This window comes from Pteropus vampyrus, unplaced genomic scaffold, assembly GCF_000151845.1.
Source record: "Pteropus vampyrus isolate Shadow unplaced genomic scaffold, Pvam_2.0 Scaffold33, whole genome shotgun sequence".
NCBI lineage: Eukaryota > Metazoa > Chordata > Mammalia > Chiroptera > Pteropodidae > Pteropus > Pteropus vampyrus.
The window spans coordinates 3,705,412-3,723,693 of NW_011888814.1; the positions used below are offsets into that span (position 1 = coordinate 3,705,412).

The window sequence follows — 18,282 nt, forward strand, 5'->3', positions numbered from 1 at the left end:
TGGGTTTTTTTTTTTCTCTTCTAAGAAGTGTTTGCTATTTAAAATCTGTTACTAGGTGATAATGGCAAAGTACATTTTTCCCTTCCCAAGTCGATCCTACACATTTCACTGTGTGTTTGCAAGTAAAAATACCTGTTGCCATGCACGTGAGAGGCGCAGAATGCAAAGCTGTAATGGAGCAGGGTTGGGTCAATGACAGCTCCATTTTCTGAATGTTCCATCAGTTCTGTAAGGTAGCAGAGATGTCTGTGACAGCCTCTCACACCATAACGGGCACAGTATTCATCTAACACAAAGACTTGGCCAGGGCTAAACCAACCCTGCAAAAGAAAAAAAAAAAAAAAGATTTTTTTTTCTTTTTGTACTAAGATCCGCTTTTCTGCAGGTACTGTTAGCCAGTATAAGCAGAAGCTGCATTAAAGTGTTTTTTGACGTTTTTTAAATTAGTGGTATTTTTCATGTTATTTTCAGAAAGGCTAATAGCATCAAGCTTGGAACTGATTTAGGACACTGGCAACCTAATATCTCTCTTTATTGCCATGGCAAGGCATGAGCAACCTGTTTTGCTCCCCCGTCATTCAAAATTAGTCAAATTTATCTAAATTGTCATTCACAAAGAGTGACATTCCAAAAGTTGCAATTTCTGTATGAATCAATTAAAAAGAGAATGGCAAAGCAGATACTGTAATTGAAATTGCCTAGTTACCAAAAGCATTTTATAAAGTGAACCAAAAGAAAATTCCAATAAGTCTAGCAGTGGTAAACACGTACTGAGGATTTAAATATTTGGAACACTGTCCTCATTCTATCTGTCTTTCTGTGATGAATATAACAAAGTTAGTATTTGTTTTATAAAATGTTTTCATGTATCATATGGATCTATTTGGATTGACTTAAGATGAAAAAAAAGGGGAATGGAGGGTTTTAAAAGGGGACAAGATGATTTTGTAAGACAAGGAAAAGAATGGTGAGAAATGTAGGAAGATAAACTGCAATAAAGAAAAGGAGGAAGAGAACAAAAAAACACCACCAAAATATTTACTATGGTGATGGTACAGGCAATGTGCTAGACATACTACACATAATATGTCTTTAATATTTAGAACCACCACGTATGGTAGTTACTATGATCTCCATGCTACAAATATAAAAGCTAAAGTTCAGAGATGTTCAGTGAATTGCTGTAGACCATACTGCAAATCAGTTGTTGAGTCATGATTTACATCCAGGGTTATCCTGTCTCCAAACTCTCTTTCTAATCACCCCATATTCATTATCCACTAGGTGCCAATGAAGACACACTGCAGTGTCTTCCTCAGACTCCATGTGACGCGTGGGGTCATCCACATAATCAAAACAACTTCTGGAGTCAGTATTCAGTAACTAACTCCACTGAATAGAATCTAAGAGCAAAGTGTCCCTTACTAATGTTCACTCCATGTGTGCTTGTCTATGGAAAGATATCAAAGGCTTTGTGATTTATTTTACTCTCCATGTAATTGTAAAGAACGGGCTAGATTAGGTTTAAACTATATAATTACACGTTGAATAACGAGCACTTAATGAAGAATCTAGAAATGAATTAATGGACCATCAGTGTGATCATGATAATAAGTTTCATTTTTCTTGTCTATTGAAACACCTCTGATGAGCTGGGAGCACATTCTTTCTGAAATCTTATTTTAAAGAGAATGTAACTTTATTGCATAATGTTCAGCCAAGAGACTAAATGGTTATAGAAACAGGCATATTCTGGCTGGAAAAATTCCAGAATTGCTACTAACAATATAAATCCTTGAAGAGGCACATCTAATTCCTAGGCTATAGCTTAACGCCCCTATACTGAAGAGTCGGCAATCCTTCTAAAAGTAAATTATATTTGGTATCGCAAATTTTGGTTGGTTTCAACCCATACCAGGTAGCAGTTTAGCTACTCAATTCAATTCCTTTTTCTTTCTTTTTAAGGAATTGAAATGATCCTTTGAGGATTAGATGAAACTAAAGCTTTCCTCTGTTACATCTAGCCCCTGTCTTATTGTTTATCCCACTGTTTCTTTCCCTTGTCACTTAGGTTGTCTTTCTAGGAACAAAAGAGAGAAATGAAAGATATCAACATTTGGTGAACAGAACTTAAACCTTAAAAATGTCTGTACAGTTGTCAGTAAATTCTATCGCACAGGTTTTTTAAATGTTCATTAAAGCCTTCTATTTTCATTCAGCCTTCTCCGGAGGGACTGATAAACCACAGTTCAGAGTCTATTCTCCTGTCTATTGAGTGGCACAGCAGTGGTCTTCAAGTGTATAATTTTCAAATTGGGAAGCAATCGATTGGAATCCTTCATCCCTAATTCCAACTACAGTTATTAAACGAGTCAGGAAGAAAACGTTGCTTCATAACAAGCATTTCTCACTTTTAAACCTCTTTAATTATACCCTATAGGGTACTAAACAGACAGACTTGTACTCACCAGGCAAGAATAGGAATCATTCAGTCTGTGATCCAAAGTCTGCCTCTGAAGTATTCTAAAAAGGAAGGCGTGGTCAAGCTTGCAAGGATTCGCAGAAATAAACTCATCCATACCGTGTTTCTGAAAACGGTCTGCATCTGTAAATTTAGAAAAGCATACATAATACATTTATTTTTCTGGCTTAATAACGGGCAAATAACAAGCAGTTTTTGACAAACACAAAATGTAGAAGGCAACCTTCTATTACATAAAGTATTATGTCAAGAATTCACCATACGAACATAAATTGCAATTTTTTAGGGGCCTAAATGAAAACGAACGAAAAAAATTCGCAAATCATTTGGAATGGGTTAACCCTATTTTTATTCAAAGCTCCTTTTAATATCCATCACAGAAATCATCTTATTTTTTAATTTTAAGAAAAGGTACATTTTAAGTACATAATGACTGAAGGAACTGACTGGAAAAGAACCCAAGTCTATTCATAAAAAACTGCAATGATGGCCAGAAGCCTGCTTTCCAAATGGCAAACTAGGGCAGAAATGAACATACGAGCGTCAGCTGGATCACTTCCAGTCTTTTTTTTTTTTTTTATGGAGCTTTTAATGGGATCAACCTTAATGCAGAAATGGCAATGAATGCTCTCGAGCTTCAAGTTTAAGAAACATGAAAAAGGGAGCATCATGTTTGTGCAAATATGCAGACAAAGCATAACGTCCCAAATGGCACTTCAATCAAAGGCCCAAATTTATTGTTCTTTACAGATTGCATCTTTCAACGCCTGTAGACCCTGCGGGTTTATCAAAAGGCAAGCTTTTATGATTGCTTTCATTAATGGTAGGTTTTGTCAAAGTCTTCAATGTGAGTTATTTACTAAGGATTGAGAGAAAGAGCCACACACCACCCAAAAGAAGTGCTGGGGTGTTGCTACATTAGTGCTGTTAGAAATGTCGTGCGTATTGGGCAAGCAACCAGTTATCAAGATAAAAGTGGGCTCTCCTCACAATGGTAAAGCTGAGGCTCCATTGTTCCTTAAAATTAACAGATAGATCTCATTTCTGGTCATCACAAGAAGCAGAGTCCTAAATGTAAGCTAAATGTAGTTTTTAAAACCTATATGGTAAAATCCTAAAGTTGCAAAAAAAAAAGGAGACAAAAGTTTATTGATTAAACCCAATTACAGAGTCAGGCTCATAATAAAACTCAATATCGATCTGTGGACATGATGCTAACATAATCAGTCACATTTAGATATTTAGCCCAGATCATATTGATCCATGTCAACTTCAACTTTCAGCCATATTTGTGGATGGAAGAACTATATAATTCAAGTTGAAGGGTCTTCAGAATCACATTTCAAAAAAAGAGGATATACAAACTAATGTATTATCTCACATCAATATCAAAAGTGAATGCAGCAAGTAATGAGTGGCTGTTCGCAGATGATGTAAAGTATGAGGTTATAATAATCCATGAAGAAAGTAGCATAAGGATTCTTTTATATTTAAAAATTACTTATCTGAATGATTGAATACATTACACGTGGTAAATTAGTGTTAAATAGATGAACAAACTGCTTTTCCTGAACTGAGAAATGGGACAATTCAGCATCTCGTATTTTATTCTTATGCCTCATCTTTTAATATAAAGTTAAATATATGATAATGTAAAATAATATCAAATGAGGAGGCAGAATACGGAAAAATGCAAGGCATATATAAAAAATCAGAAAATTAATTATGATTTAAAGAATTTGTCTTAGAATCTTTAGTTTTCTGAGTAAAAAAATGTTTTAGTATCATCTTTATGAAATTAAGTTACTAGTTTTTTTTAATATTTGCTGAATTTTATTATTTCTTTTACTAGAGAAGGTCATAATAAGAAGTTAAAAATAGTGTCCATTGATGGCTTGTCTGTTGAGAACAGGATATGTAATAAAGTTTAGAGAAAAAAAAATCCATAATTCTCCTTTTACTTATAAAGGTTTGTAGAAGCAAATTTGTATCTCAAAATTATAGGTATAGTCTTTAAAATATATAAGTTCCTGGAAAAAATGAATCTATGGTTCATTTCTACAGTTCAATATTGTTTTCAAAAATGAAAGTACTTTATGAAGTATTTTCCTCATGAAACATAACTCCACATATTTATCAATGTGACAAACCTTTCTGAATCACACACATGAATATAAAATTTTCCAACAACTACCATTAGTGATAAAAATAATATTCGTGATAGTAACTTAAATCACACATACGGATTCTATATTGACTGAGAAAACAAGCACTCTAAAAATTCAATTAAAAAAAAAACAAACCCTACAATCTCTCTGGGGCTATAATTCTATGAAGGTGAAATGTACTCTTAGAGATTATCCCGCCTTCAAAACCCAGGCTGTAAAGACCAATCGTTTCTACTTCTTCCTTTCTGTGTCTTAAGCACAATTCAAAATATTTTATGCAAATATATGTTATCATGCAGCATTATTCCATTACTTTCCATGAATTTATAAAGATTTAAAAATAAATTGAAAAGGCAACAGTTTTGATCCCCCTGTATGAGAAATCTTTCACTTTAAAATTCTCTCATGAACTAAAATAGGAAATCAGCTATCATTAAAATATTATCTAGCTTCTTATTTTCATAAAAGAATATTTTCATATAGTCTTCTGTAGGCATATCTACATTTAACTCTTAAGATATAGAGAGGTATCATCTAGATCAAATGGAAAATGTGATTTCAATCAATAACATAACCAAATCCAAGGCTTGGAGACAGTGTAACCCAAAATTACAGTGACTAATTTTAAATGGAAAATTATTCATGGCACGATCAAATGTTTACTGATAATGCCAAATTTCAGTTCAGTTTGTCTTCTGAAATAGTATAAGAAAATTATCAAAAGAAACCCACAAGATATGCGCTTAAACGATATACTATAAAACTGTCATAAATTGTGATGATTAACCTATGGACTAACTACAGATGTTGGACATGGTAATTGAGGATACTGGTGGAGAGTTTCTATGGTAACAGCTGGGTATATATGCTCCAGCATCTTTAAGTGGTACTGTCACCGGGTATGGTAAAAGTAGATGAAATAAAAACCAAACTGAGAAAGATTACTATTTGCTACAGCTTTAAGGAATTATAGAGGCTTTATTCAAATGGAAATTTAAATTTTTCATTAGGGTAATAGCTGTTGGAAGTCAAGAGAAAAGAATAAATAGGCTGACAGTACCCATTTAGACAGTTAATGCCGACTTGAAAACAGCTAGCAAAGAAAACAGTGTGAAGACTATTAGCAAGCTGGTAGACCCCACTGTGGAGGAGGCTATTCAGTGGGCACTGACCACAGCTGCCCCCTGTGTGCTCAGAACCCAAATGCCAAGAGTGATCTAAATCGGAGTTCAGAATGTGAGATGGGAAAAACATTAAGCTAAATTTTTCTTTCCTGTGCAACTAATTTTGAAAGATGCTACTTTTTTTTCTCCTCCGCTCCTGGTGCTGTGAGAGATCAGGAGGAGGAGAAACAGGGGAAGGAACAAGGAGACTGAAGAGAAGGGGGCCATGCACTAGCACTGGGACCACAGAGGTGTCAAAACCTGGGACTCAGGCCCCTAAAGGGCTCAGAAAGAGGGTCCTGTTGGTTAAGCGCTTACCACGTCCTCCGCAAAACTGTCCGCTGAACTAAGCAGCAATGAACCTTTTGAAACATAGTAACTTCGTTTAAAACTGCCCGATGTTAAGGAGCTTGCCCAACTGTCCGATGTTAAGGAGCTTGCCTGCAGCCTGGCTCTGTATGGCTCTCTATGTCTGATTATACTTTCCTTTTAGCTCAGACTCTCACTGAGCTTGAAAATTTATAGGAAGTTAAAAGTGGCACAGAGAAGTATGAACTATTCTTCTTTTAATAGCACACATATAGCTGTTAAAATTTTAAGTAGATCAGCCTGGTTTCTATGTTTGTTTTACGTATACATGTTTCATGCTGAAGACTGAGGAGAAATGCTTGATAGATGTATTAATTAGAAGTTTGTTCACACCTCTATTATTGACCCGAATAATTTCTTAGCTTGTTTTTGTTAAACTGATTAAAAACTGATGTATAGATTTACACATCTTGCTTTCTGCAGCAAATAACATAATATTTTCACATGATGACAATTTTAATCAACACATACAGACCTAGAATCATAGGCCACGCAAACCAATATTCAACATTTATTTGAAATAATATATTTAATGTAAAGTAAGACAAATTTACCTATGAAGTGTGAAATTTAACTTATTAGATCAATCAGGAAAATTAGCTCATAAAATAAAATAATAAAGGATAAAAAATTGACTTAAAATCGAAAAGAAGGTAAGGATAGATTATACAAAGAATGTCTGTTAGTCAGGCAAAAGGCAGTGCACTGTTTGATAAAAAAAAATTGGACAGCAGCACAATTCCTGGCTCTTAAGCTTGCCCTATTTCCTTAGAATTTCTATATATCTTGAGAGTCAAAGAAATAGAGAAGTAGAATAGATTCACTTATCCGAGACATCTATAAATATATACCATTATTTATGTCTTAAGAAAAGATAGTAATGTTGTGTTCTAATAAGTTAGATTTGATAAATTTGTTATTTTGTTCAGACTATCTCTAAACATTCAGTATACCTAGTTTTAAAAATGAGTTTTCTTTTTTAACGTTATAATACAGATACTTCAAAAAACTCAGAAGAGGAAATGGATTAGCAGCTGGTCCTTGCACTTAACTCATCTACTGTGAATGTTTTCGTAAAATTCTACCTATTTATTAATGCTTTTTTTTTACTTAGTGAAAATAATATCACATACATAATTTAGCATTTCTCCATCTAACTTACTGAGCAATTTTTTTGCATGTCATTGTTAACACTTTCATAACCATTACCTTTATGCCCACAGGAATGATAGATAACATTTTTGTTTTATAAATTATGGTTAACCTAAAAATTCAGGGTTTGCCCAGAAAGTAGGAGACTGACATTGTAAACAAGGTCATGATATTCCTTCAAAAATCATATCGTTATAAAAATTTTAATTCAGTGAAGCAACACCCCACCGCCAAAAAAAAAAAAAAAAATCATGAAAATACTTACCCTTACCAGCTATTGATCAGCAAAGAAATGAAAAACAAAGCATATTTAAGTGGGTTAGGAACATATTTATTTCTATAACTAGTCATATTAATTTTATTATTCTCTTGGTTTCTATTAATAACTCTAAAAAGTTGTTCTCCAAGCAAAGATCAAGAAAAGAGGAAGAGGAATGCTATGGAAGTCAAAAAAGGGAGGAAAACACGAAGGCAGAACTCCGTGGAGCAGCCCAAGGATACCTCTGATAGAGGTCACGGTCAGTATTCTCCTTCACATGAGGCACAAACACACTTTCCTCCTCCTATCCCCCCATCCCCCATCGGCCCTCCCATCCCCACTCTTTCCCTTCCTCCCTCCCTCCCTCCCTTCCTTCCTCCCTCCCTCCCTTCTTTCCTTCCTTTCTCCCTCCCCGCTCCCTGCCTCCTTCCTTCCTTCTTCCCTTCCTTCTTCCTTCCCTCCCTTCCTCCCTCCCTTCCTCCCTCTCTTCCTCCCTCCCTCCCTCCCTCCCTTCCTTCCTTCCCTTTCCTTTCCTTCCTTCCTTCTTTTCCTTCAAGAAAGATAAAACAGCAGAGTCTGCTCTAATAGAAAACTTTACTAAAAGCCTGGGATACAAGCAAGCTGTTGTTAACACAACTGAAACAGTTTGGCTTTTCATAACAAGTTTAGCTTTTTTAGAACGTTAATCAAGCGGCTAGAAAATTCAGTTTCACTTCGCCCGATCAACACTGCCTTGATGATACACTGATATCTAACAGTAGAAGGTTTTGCTAAAAAGAGATTACGTGGCTATGTGAATGAACAGATTATTAGATCTTTAATTCATTAATTCTGTATCATGTAGTCATGGCCTTAATGCTCCAGGCCAGCAGTTCTGGACCTCTTTTCTTGCCTTTGCATGCAAGATGGATGATACCCATGAGCTCATCACACTCCTTGGGTATTCCTTGCACTTAGGATGTCAACACAAGTGAATGAGAAAGGCAGTTTTACAAAAATAATATTCAAGTCACTGTAACTCAGTGGTTCTCAAATGGAGGTGATTCTTCCCCATCTTCGACCCTGCTCTCTGGAACATTTGGCAATGTTTCGCCAGACCTAGGTGGGGATGGGGGTGTGCTACTGGCATCTAGTGGGCAGAAGCCAGGGATGATGCGAGACATCCTAAAATACACAGGAGACCTTCCCCAAACCCCTGAAACAAAGAATTATCTGGTCCAGAATGTTAATAGTGTCAAGGCTAAGAAATTATGTTCTGACTTTTAAGAAGCAATCATTCTTCTAGTTAGAGTGGTGTAACTGAAAACAGATTTACCTTCCTACCTGAAACAACTAAAAATTCAGAAAAAGATATATGAAAAAACAGTTCTCAAACCATTGGACATCAGGCAACATAGGAGGATGGGAAACCAATGAGGTGAGGCTTACAGTTTCCCCAGGAGAATACCAGGAGAAACTTTCAAAGCTGCGGCACAGGGAGCAAGCATCCAGGAAGAGCTAGTGGTTTCCCTGAGTTGAGATGAAGCTGACACTTCCGGAAGGCCAAGATGGCCGAGTCTGCAGGGAAGGGTACTGTTCCCTTCCCCAACCCCCTTCAGTAGTTGGTTGAATACTAACCACCTCATGTATGTGAGGTGGCAACTACCTGAGGCCAGGGAAAGTGTCACCCTAAAGGATTACAGAAGACACCGCTCAAAACTCACACAGAACCCGGAACAGTACTTGTCCCCAACAGTCAGAATATAAAACCTCAAAATTCAGAGGTCGTAAATAACAATCCTTAAGAAGAATTTGGTCTAGAAGTGGGGAAAATTAAACCTGGCTTAGAATTGTTCGGTCCTATCTAACAAAACTTAAAAGTAAAACCTGAAAGGATCAAACTGTTTCCAAGTAACTTAACTTTAACTGTGTCTCAGAATAAAGGTGAAGAACATTTTCATGAAGAAAACTACACCAAGGCACATCATAATCAAACTGCTCAAAACCAGCGTAAAGAGAAAATCTTTAAAGCAGCTAGAGGGGGAAAAAGACACATTATGTAGAAAGGAATGAACAATGATAGTACATTTCTCCTCAGAAAAAAATAAAAAGCAGAGAGTGGAGCAAAATCTTTAAATTACTGAAAGAAAAAAAATCTTTCAAAATAAAAGTAAAGATTTTTTCATATATATATATAAAAGAATGCATCACCATCAGATCTGCACTGCACAAAAAGTTAAAGGATGACCTTCAGGAAGAACTAAAATATCATTATGAGAGAATGAAGAGTGCTAGAAGTGGTAACCACGTGGATAAGTCTATAATTGTTTCATCTTATTTAAATTTCTCTAAAAGCTAATTGTTTAGGGAAATAACAATAATGATGATGATGGATGATGATGATGATAATAATAGCAGCAATGTACTGTGGGATTTCCAATAGAAGAAGTTAAGCGTATAACAAGAATAGTCTGGAGGCCAGGAGGGAAGAAACAGAAGGATGCTATTATAAGGCCCATATACTATGCACGAAGTGCAAATATCACATGAATATGAACTGTGATAATTTAAACCCTAAAGCACAAAGGTGACTGGAGCTGAGCTCATATTCCATCTTTAATTATTTGGTTTAAAGTGCCTCTAAGATGCCCAGATGTGATACTGAAGGGTGCCTAAAAAGAGAGTAGTTATTTGATGCATAAAAAGTAGGAGAATAAAACAATGCATGTCAAGATGTTACTTCCTTAGAGGAGAATCTTAAGAGTAAAAGGGTGCCGATTAAAAAGTGACAATTTGAGCTTAAAGTTATAGACAAACTGATTTATCACAGGAGAAACCAGAAAAGTTTGACAAAGGAATATAACAAGTTAGAACGTTTGGTCTAATGATTATTAAAGCTATGTTGGAAAATGTTTCTATCATTATTATATAATTTGTTATTAATCACTTGTAAATTCAAATGAAAAATATAGTTCTTAACGATTTAAATTAGCATACAGAAAATGATGAAAACCAGAAAAGTTTGACAAAGGAACATAACAAGTTAGAACGTTTGGTCTAATGATTATTAAAGTTATGTTGGAAAATGTTTCTATCATTATTATATAATTTGTTATTAATCACTTGTAAATTCAAATGAAAAATATAGTTCTTAACGATTTAAATTAGCATACAGGTATTTAGAAAAGGAATGTTGGCTTGATGACTTATCCTTTTTTATCAATTTATAACAGAAAATATTCCTATTAACCTTCTGAGTTAAGAACAACTCTAGAGAGTGATGGGTCATCCTTTTGGTATTCTGAAATCTTATCAGGGCCAATTTGATTTTGCAATACTTTTCCAATGTCTATAGGGCACATAAGTTAAAATTACAAAAAGGTAAAACAAATTTTCTTTTGAGAAGTTTTGGAGAACTTTCTTATATGTTCTTGAGATTCTCAGAGATACCCCAATGCTTGGCAAATTCATGACTGGAAACCACTGGCACCATTTACTCTAAATCTGTGTGAAAAATTAGGTAACTGATTCTATGACTACTAATATGAACCATTTTTATTCAATTAGGAATCAGTTAATGATATAAACTATAATACTGAACAAATTTGCCTCAGACAATTTTATACCTTATTAAGGTTATTAATTGATAATCAAATTATTTTCTTAACAAAACTCACAAAGCTGAGAATCTGCATGGAGAGTTCCTCCTTTAGAATTCGGCTTCTGGGTTTGACTTGCAGGAATGGGTTTATAAGATTGACCTGTGGCCCTATACATGGCTTGAACCCATAATATTCTATCCTGCTCGTCATCACTGGCAAATATAACAGTGTCTCCTTCTTTAACAGCATTAAAGAACACGCGACCACCCTGAAGACCTGTGGAGGAAGAAAGACATCATTAAAAACTTACACAATTGGCAGAATTTAATCTCATTCTCTAAATGATCTCATGAAAAAAAACTGATTTGATATTAGCAGCTCAATACTTTAAATGATTTTTAGTTGAGGATCAAACCCACAATTGAAGAATTGAAGGAGAAACAGTAAGAGAAAGGTTTAAATTATCATATCACTTCGAAAAATAAAAATAATTGAAGGAAATAAATAGTCCATGGCAAGACACACAAACCTATCCCACAGAAGTGCATAGAATAGTCTGATATTTCACTCCAGAGGAGAACGTGAAGTGACTGTTTATCAGTTGGCATGTTTCTCATTCCATATGCAGGAGAAATATATGAGTTTAGTGGAAAATACAGATAAGACAAAAATGATACTTATATTGTACAGTATATTATCTTTTGCAAAATTCACAGAGGATATTTTGAATTTTTAAATGACTGATTAACGAATGTGATCACAAATTTCTATTTTTAATTTCCCTATATGAACTTCTTAATCTCTATATTTATTATCATCTCCTTTTCTTAATATCATTTTATTAATTTCACTAATCTCTATATATTCTTTCATTTGCTCACTCTCTCACCAATTTTGGATACCAAGTGTCCAGTACTATAGTAAATATTAATATGGAGGGAAGGAGAGAAGTATAAGAATTTGTCATTGTGGAGACAATTGGTAGAATATATAATAACATATTATAATATGTAATAACATATTATATATAGTATATTTGCCATTTCTTTCCCTATTCCTGTCTCTTATATCTTTTTACTTTCCATTAAAGAAGTTTATGTAAGCATTGATGTTTCTCATATAATTTTTCTATTACAGTAACTTTCCTATATTTCATCCGTGTACTAAGATAAGAGAGATGATGAGTTATGGCTAAAACTAGTCCATAAAAGATATAATGTGAATTTCGTCAATTCTTGTCCTAGTATATAAGTAAAATATGCACCCCATTCATTGAGTGGATATTGAAATTAGAACAGATACAAGATATTTATGAGAATTTCATGAAAACATGAATGGAAGAGAAAGTGATTTGACTCAGAATTACCTGGGTGGGGATCTGTGTAATCCACAGTGTATCCTTCAAGCTGCATTAATTCCTGTGGTTCAGACTTTTTTTCTCTGTAACTGCACATAGCAAAGGTATACTGGCTCACCTGCATGAGAAAAAGGTTTGCAGATTGGTTGCATTAAATTTATATTTTAGATTTTTCTTTATCGGAAGACTCTTTGTCTAACTGAAAAATAACATCATTTGCATATTTAAATGTTAGCATTTTTTAAAACCTAACTCTGAATTAAAGCACCTTTCATTTGTCAGCTTGCAGTTACTATGATCCAGCATCTCCCAAATCAATGGTCCACTGACCAAGAGTCTCTGAGATGTTGGTAGAAACACCATAAACAAGTATTTATGTTAAAAGCAAGTTCAGGAATTACCAGGTTAAATTAAGATAAGCAGGCTTCCTTTACCGCAGATTTTCTTATGTTCTTTAATTTGCTAAGATATGTTGTGAATCTCTAAGAGTGAGATATATTATGAGCATTCTCAAATTTATATAATGGAGCCATATTTTCAAGCATACTTATTTCAAGACTTTTAACTAAAGTGAAAAAAAAAAAAAGAGAGATCTCAATAAAATTTGGTAATTTATCGGCCCGCATACCAAATGCACAGGAAAGTCTCGGGTGGAGTAAATTTTAGGGAGCCAGTGACTTCACGTCACGGAGATCTGCTCTCTCCATTCTGCTACTCTTGTGGAAATGGCTCCAGGTTCCTGGGCTCAGGTCTCACTGGATTAGAACAAGAGATGCTGACAGCTCTGTAGTCACCTCTCTAATTGTTCCAGTGTGGGTCATAGGGCCATATTTGGACCAATCACTGTGGCCAATGGGCTACAAAAGTACCAGTATTAGCCCAGTTTGGGTCAATAGCTCACACCTCTAGCAAAGAATGCTGAATGCTACAACAAGCAGGGTCTTAGAAGTCCCTCCAAAATTGAGGGCTGGGGGTGCTCTTTCCAGCGGTGGGTTAATATCTAAATTGCAAAATATCCTACAACACAGAATTCCATGAAAAGTTTGGTTATTGGGAATTATATCCCTTTACACTTTCAAGCATGAAATGAAACTAAGGAAACACAAGAATATCTTTCAATAGACAAAGATTACTTAAAGAGGACTCAAAAAGGAGCTAATTATGACAAAAAATGATTACATGGACTGGATTAAAATTAAGAAATTCACCATAAAGAAAGTTAAAAGGCAATGCCAAAGACTAAGAGCAGATATATGTAAAATGTATATTCAACAAAGAACTAATATCTACCAATATGGGGTGACGGATAAGAGCAAACACCAAGGTTACCTAGAGTAGAGGAAATCCTGCACCATCAAGTCCTGCCTGAGTTTCCAGCCTGTTGGCCTCTCTGGAGAACCCTAATACCCAAAGCCTTACTATTTACTATGTATTCCCTTCAATCCAGCAAATCTTTGAAAAACTTATCCCAAAGAAACAAAAGAAAAGTATTTAAAGATGCATCTGTACTATGTTTGCTGCAGCATTGCATATTAGAAAAACAAAAAAAGCAACAGTGGTTTGGTTAAATGCATTATGGCAGGACCACACAATATAATGCTATATGTAGCCATTAAAAGAGATAGGACAGATTTTTTTTTCCCCCTGATCATGGAACTATTTCTAAGATATAACATAAAGAGCAGGTTAAAAATAAAAAATGTAGCATGTGCTTTTTGGGTAAACACTAGACTTACACATAAATAGAAAGATACGCACTAAAATATTAAAAGTGATTATTATTGGGTGGTGAAATGATAAGATATTTAAAATTACTTTTCAGTGCTTGAAACTTTTTTCCCAAAGAATATGAGTTACTTTTTAATAAAAAGAAGTTCAGCTATTTCCATTTTTGGGGGAAAAAAGGTTAATCCTTATTTGGGAAGAATAAGTTCAGACACCTGTGGATCTTGTCACTCAAGTTTTCAATATCCACTCAATCATCTCATAGAATGAATTTAATTTAGCATATTTAGTAATCAAAAATATTCATTAAGATATGTTATTTTATATGGTCAATATTTGTTTATAGTTGCACTTTTTTTTTACCCATTTTTTTTAAGGCTACTGTTTCTTGAATCGCACACTCCATTATTCTGAGTTCAATTTCCTTCTTCCTTGAAGGAAAAGCTTTTTGTGTCACTTTTTCTTATTTTAAAATATGTTTTTAATCATCGCTTACTTATGCATGATAGTTCAGTTGGTTATATAGTATTTTAGGTTAGTAATCCTTCGACACTTAGAAGATATTATTCCATTGTCAGAAGGTTTATATGTTCACGTTGCAAAGTCTGATGAAAGTCCCATTGTGGGCCTTTTTTTTTTTTTTTTTTTAGCAAATTTACCTTTTCTCTCTGGTTTCTCTTAAATGTTATCTTTATTGTTATTATTCTGCAGTTTCATTGTGAAGTTTCTAGGAGTTTAAAATTTACCCTGGTTAATATTTGTTATATTTCTTGTATCTTATAATTCATGACTTTTATCAATTTTAGAAGCTTGTTCCTTTACTGTCTGTCCCATTTTCCTTTATTCTGTCTTTCTTCAAATTCTATCAAAAGTATCTTGGAACTTTAGATGGTTTCCTCCATATCTTTTAACCTCTTTACATATGTTATGTTTTTTTCATGCAATGAGAAAATGAGTAATTTCCTGAGATTATAACTAATGCTGAATCACTAATTACATGGCTAACTTCCTCTTCAGATGTCTCTAACCTACTGTTTAACCTGTTTAATAAGGCTGTAACTTCAATGACTGTTTACAATTTTTAGTAGTTCTATGCAGTCTCATTCCAAATCTGCTTGCTCATTTTTCATAGTGTTATATTCTTTTTGTCACTTTGTTCTTTTCTTATACTTTTGAACCTCCTTATAAATTTTGACCTTAAATACATTTTTTATATTCTGTATAGTTCTGTTATATATGCTAGTTCTATTACTGAAATTCCCCAAGGTGTAAATAATTGGTTTGCTGTTTTGTATTTCTTAAATAGGAGTTCATATTTAGCATGGTTATATCTGTGGATATCTTATAAAGTCTAGGTTAAGCGCTCATCTCTCCAGAAAAAAAAAATTTTTATGTGTCAGATGCAAAAGTATTTTTTATGTTAATCTCTTAACTTGGCTGTTTCCTTTACATTCAGCTAAAATAAATTAGAACTGCAACATTCTCTGTGTAAAGGCTGAAGTTACAGAGTCTCTGGTGCTATTTTTATTCCTCGTTCAAAGCCTAAGGCCAAACACAAATTTATTAGCCTAAGGGCAGTTTTTTTTCTTCTAGTCACTGAGATCTAGCTGTTTTAAATTCCTTACAAGAAGATCTTTGATCCAAATTTTCACTTTTAGAATGCCTCAGGTTATGTTTTCTGTGTCTGAGTGAACATAAAACTCCAAGTCCCTACATATCAACATCAATACCCATTATACCCTATTCCAGCCCCAGTGCAATTTCAATGTTCAATGTCAACTCATAAGCTTCACTATTTGATTCGTGAGGTTTTCCTTTCTTCTTCCGGTTCAGCTGCTCATTTTAAAAGATTTGTATTATATTTTATCTACCATTTCCAGGGGTTTGCCATAAAATTTTTTTAACATTACATTGAGGACTAGTCAAGATCACCAATTTAAATCCTTGGCTAATCCTTTAATTCTAATTTTGTTTATTTATAGAGTTTCTGAATAATAGATTTAACTTTTGTATATTTGAGAGAGACTCAAATATACATGCCTTTTCACCTCATTCCAGGAAAAATAAAATCTATGATATAGTCTATAAAACCAAACATATGTTCAAATTTGTGTTAGAATTAAAAGGTACTTATTGGACATCAAGGGACTATTACAAAGAAATGCTTTTCTAATCAATTATTAACAAAATAGAAAACATATTGAGCAAATAATCCATAAGCCTCCCATTTTGTTCTTTCATTTGGAAGAGTCTTAAAAACCCAACCAGAGGAAAGTCTCAGATACATCGCTGCAGAAACAATCTGGAACTTCCTGGCAGAGAAATGAAGAGCACAGGAAGGTCTGTCCTTCTTCCACGACTTGCAGAAACCTCCAGCATCTACTAGCTGGAATCTATAGCCACCACCATGTTTGGCACTCCAGAGAGATTAGCCAACAAGACTCATGAACTTTTATCCACTTCTTCACCCGAATTCCCAAGCAGGAAAATGTCACCTTCACTGTTAAAATACCATTTTCTAACTATTCCTTAATCTATAAAACTCTACTCCTTCTTCCAAAACCCTCACACACTTGTCCCCTTTACCTTTCTAACTGCATTTCCTTGTGTGTGGCTTCCTTGTTTTTGATTCACTGGCTGCCACAGTATCTGACATATAGTCCCTGCCTTTTAATTTCTCCATGAAATTCAACTTATTTCAATTTGATACATACTCTATTCAGCCATATTTGAAAATCTGTTATTTTTGAAAGTACAAATCATATACAGTAAGTCCTTGCTTAACATCATTAATAGGTTGTTGGAAACTAACTTTAAGTGAAACGACAGATAATAATACTTATTTTGCCACAGAGTAATTGATAAAAACAAGAGTATATTTCTGGTCACAAAAACATCACAAAACTTCTAAATAAAGACACTAAACCCTTCTAATATTAAATATTGGAATGAATGTGAGATAGACACGCATTTAAGAAAGATAAATAAAAACAAGTAGGATAATTATTTTCCAATTTGCTGATTTCAGTTCAGGGAATCTTTTATCATTATTGTCTTTAATTATTTTATGTTTTAAGATTATATTTCTGATATACTATAGTCATTCATTTCTCAAGTATCAGCAGTTCCCCTTTAAATGTTTTCAGGAAGGTGAATTGTATAATTTCCAAATCTCCACCTATATGGGACTATCTCACCAGTGCTTTTATCTACAAATGACTTCTTAGATGTGTACTAAATTCTCAGGTCATGCAATTTCTCATCAATTCTCCATAGCTATAACTCCACTGACTTCTGTCATCATGTGTTAAAGAGATGTTTGATGAACTATATTATTTTTAATTGAAAAAAATTGTTGGAAGAAATGTTTGGATGAATATCTCTTCTCACTAAATTTCCTGAAATGTGTTAAGTCTATCTTAACACTAATTTCTTTTAAATATCAGGAAATGTTTTTTATTTTTAATTTTTTACTTTTATTGTTACTTTTATTGCTACTTCTGCTCTGTTTATCTGTTCTCTTCTCTTGCCACTTAGATGAGCAGATTTTTGCTATATTGGGTATTTGTCACTGTGAATAGAATTTCCACTTCAGATTTTTAGAGCTTCTCTCTTATCTTCTACATTACTGACTTCAATTTATGCTGTGTTCATTCTGTATATTACTGCCTTAAATGTGGGTATCAATTTGCTTTTTCTTTTTTTACTTTTATTGCCTTATTTTTGTCAGATCTTTTTTTAACCTCAGCCAACTCTCATTTTCACAAACTTTTCAATACAGTTCATGTTTCTAATAAATTATTGAAAACATAAAATCAATATATTTGATTTTAATATTATAGAATCTCTTCATTGGTCTCCATTAGTCCCCCCACCTTACCCCTCCCTCCCCGCCTCCCGCCTTTTTAAATCTATCCTTAAACAAACAGTGATCTTTCAAGGTCTGATATTTGCCAAAGGATAGGAAATCCTCATCGATCACCCTTAGTCTCCTACTAGAGTACTGTCGGATTTCACCTCTTCACT

General features: G+C 34.1%; 1 protein-coding gene across 2 annotated transcripts in view; it reads right to left on the minus strand.

Moving 5' to 3' along the window:
* CADPS2 (calcium dependent secretion activator 2) overlaps window positions 1–18,282 on the minus strand; it is a 375,602-nt gene that overhangs the window by 133,882 nt on the left and 223,438 nt on the right. For both annotated transcript variants that reach the window (XM_023528883.1, XM_023528884.1), the window contains exons 9-12: window positions 12,541–12,649; window positions 11,250–11,450; window positions 2,469–2,605; window positions 133–320 (exon numbers count right to left, since the gene is read on the minus strand). In XM_023528883.1, the coding sequence (XP_023384651.1) occupies window positions 133–320; window positions 2,469–2,605; window positions 11,250–11,450; window positions 12,541–12,649 (635 nt within the window). The remainder of the gene's footprint in view (window positions 1–132; window positions 321–2,468; window positions 2,606–11,249; window positions 11,451–12,540; window positions 12,650–18,282) is intronic.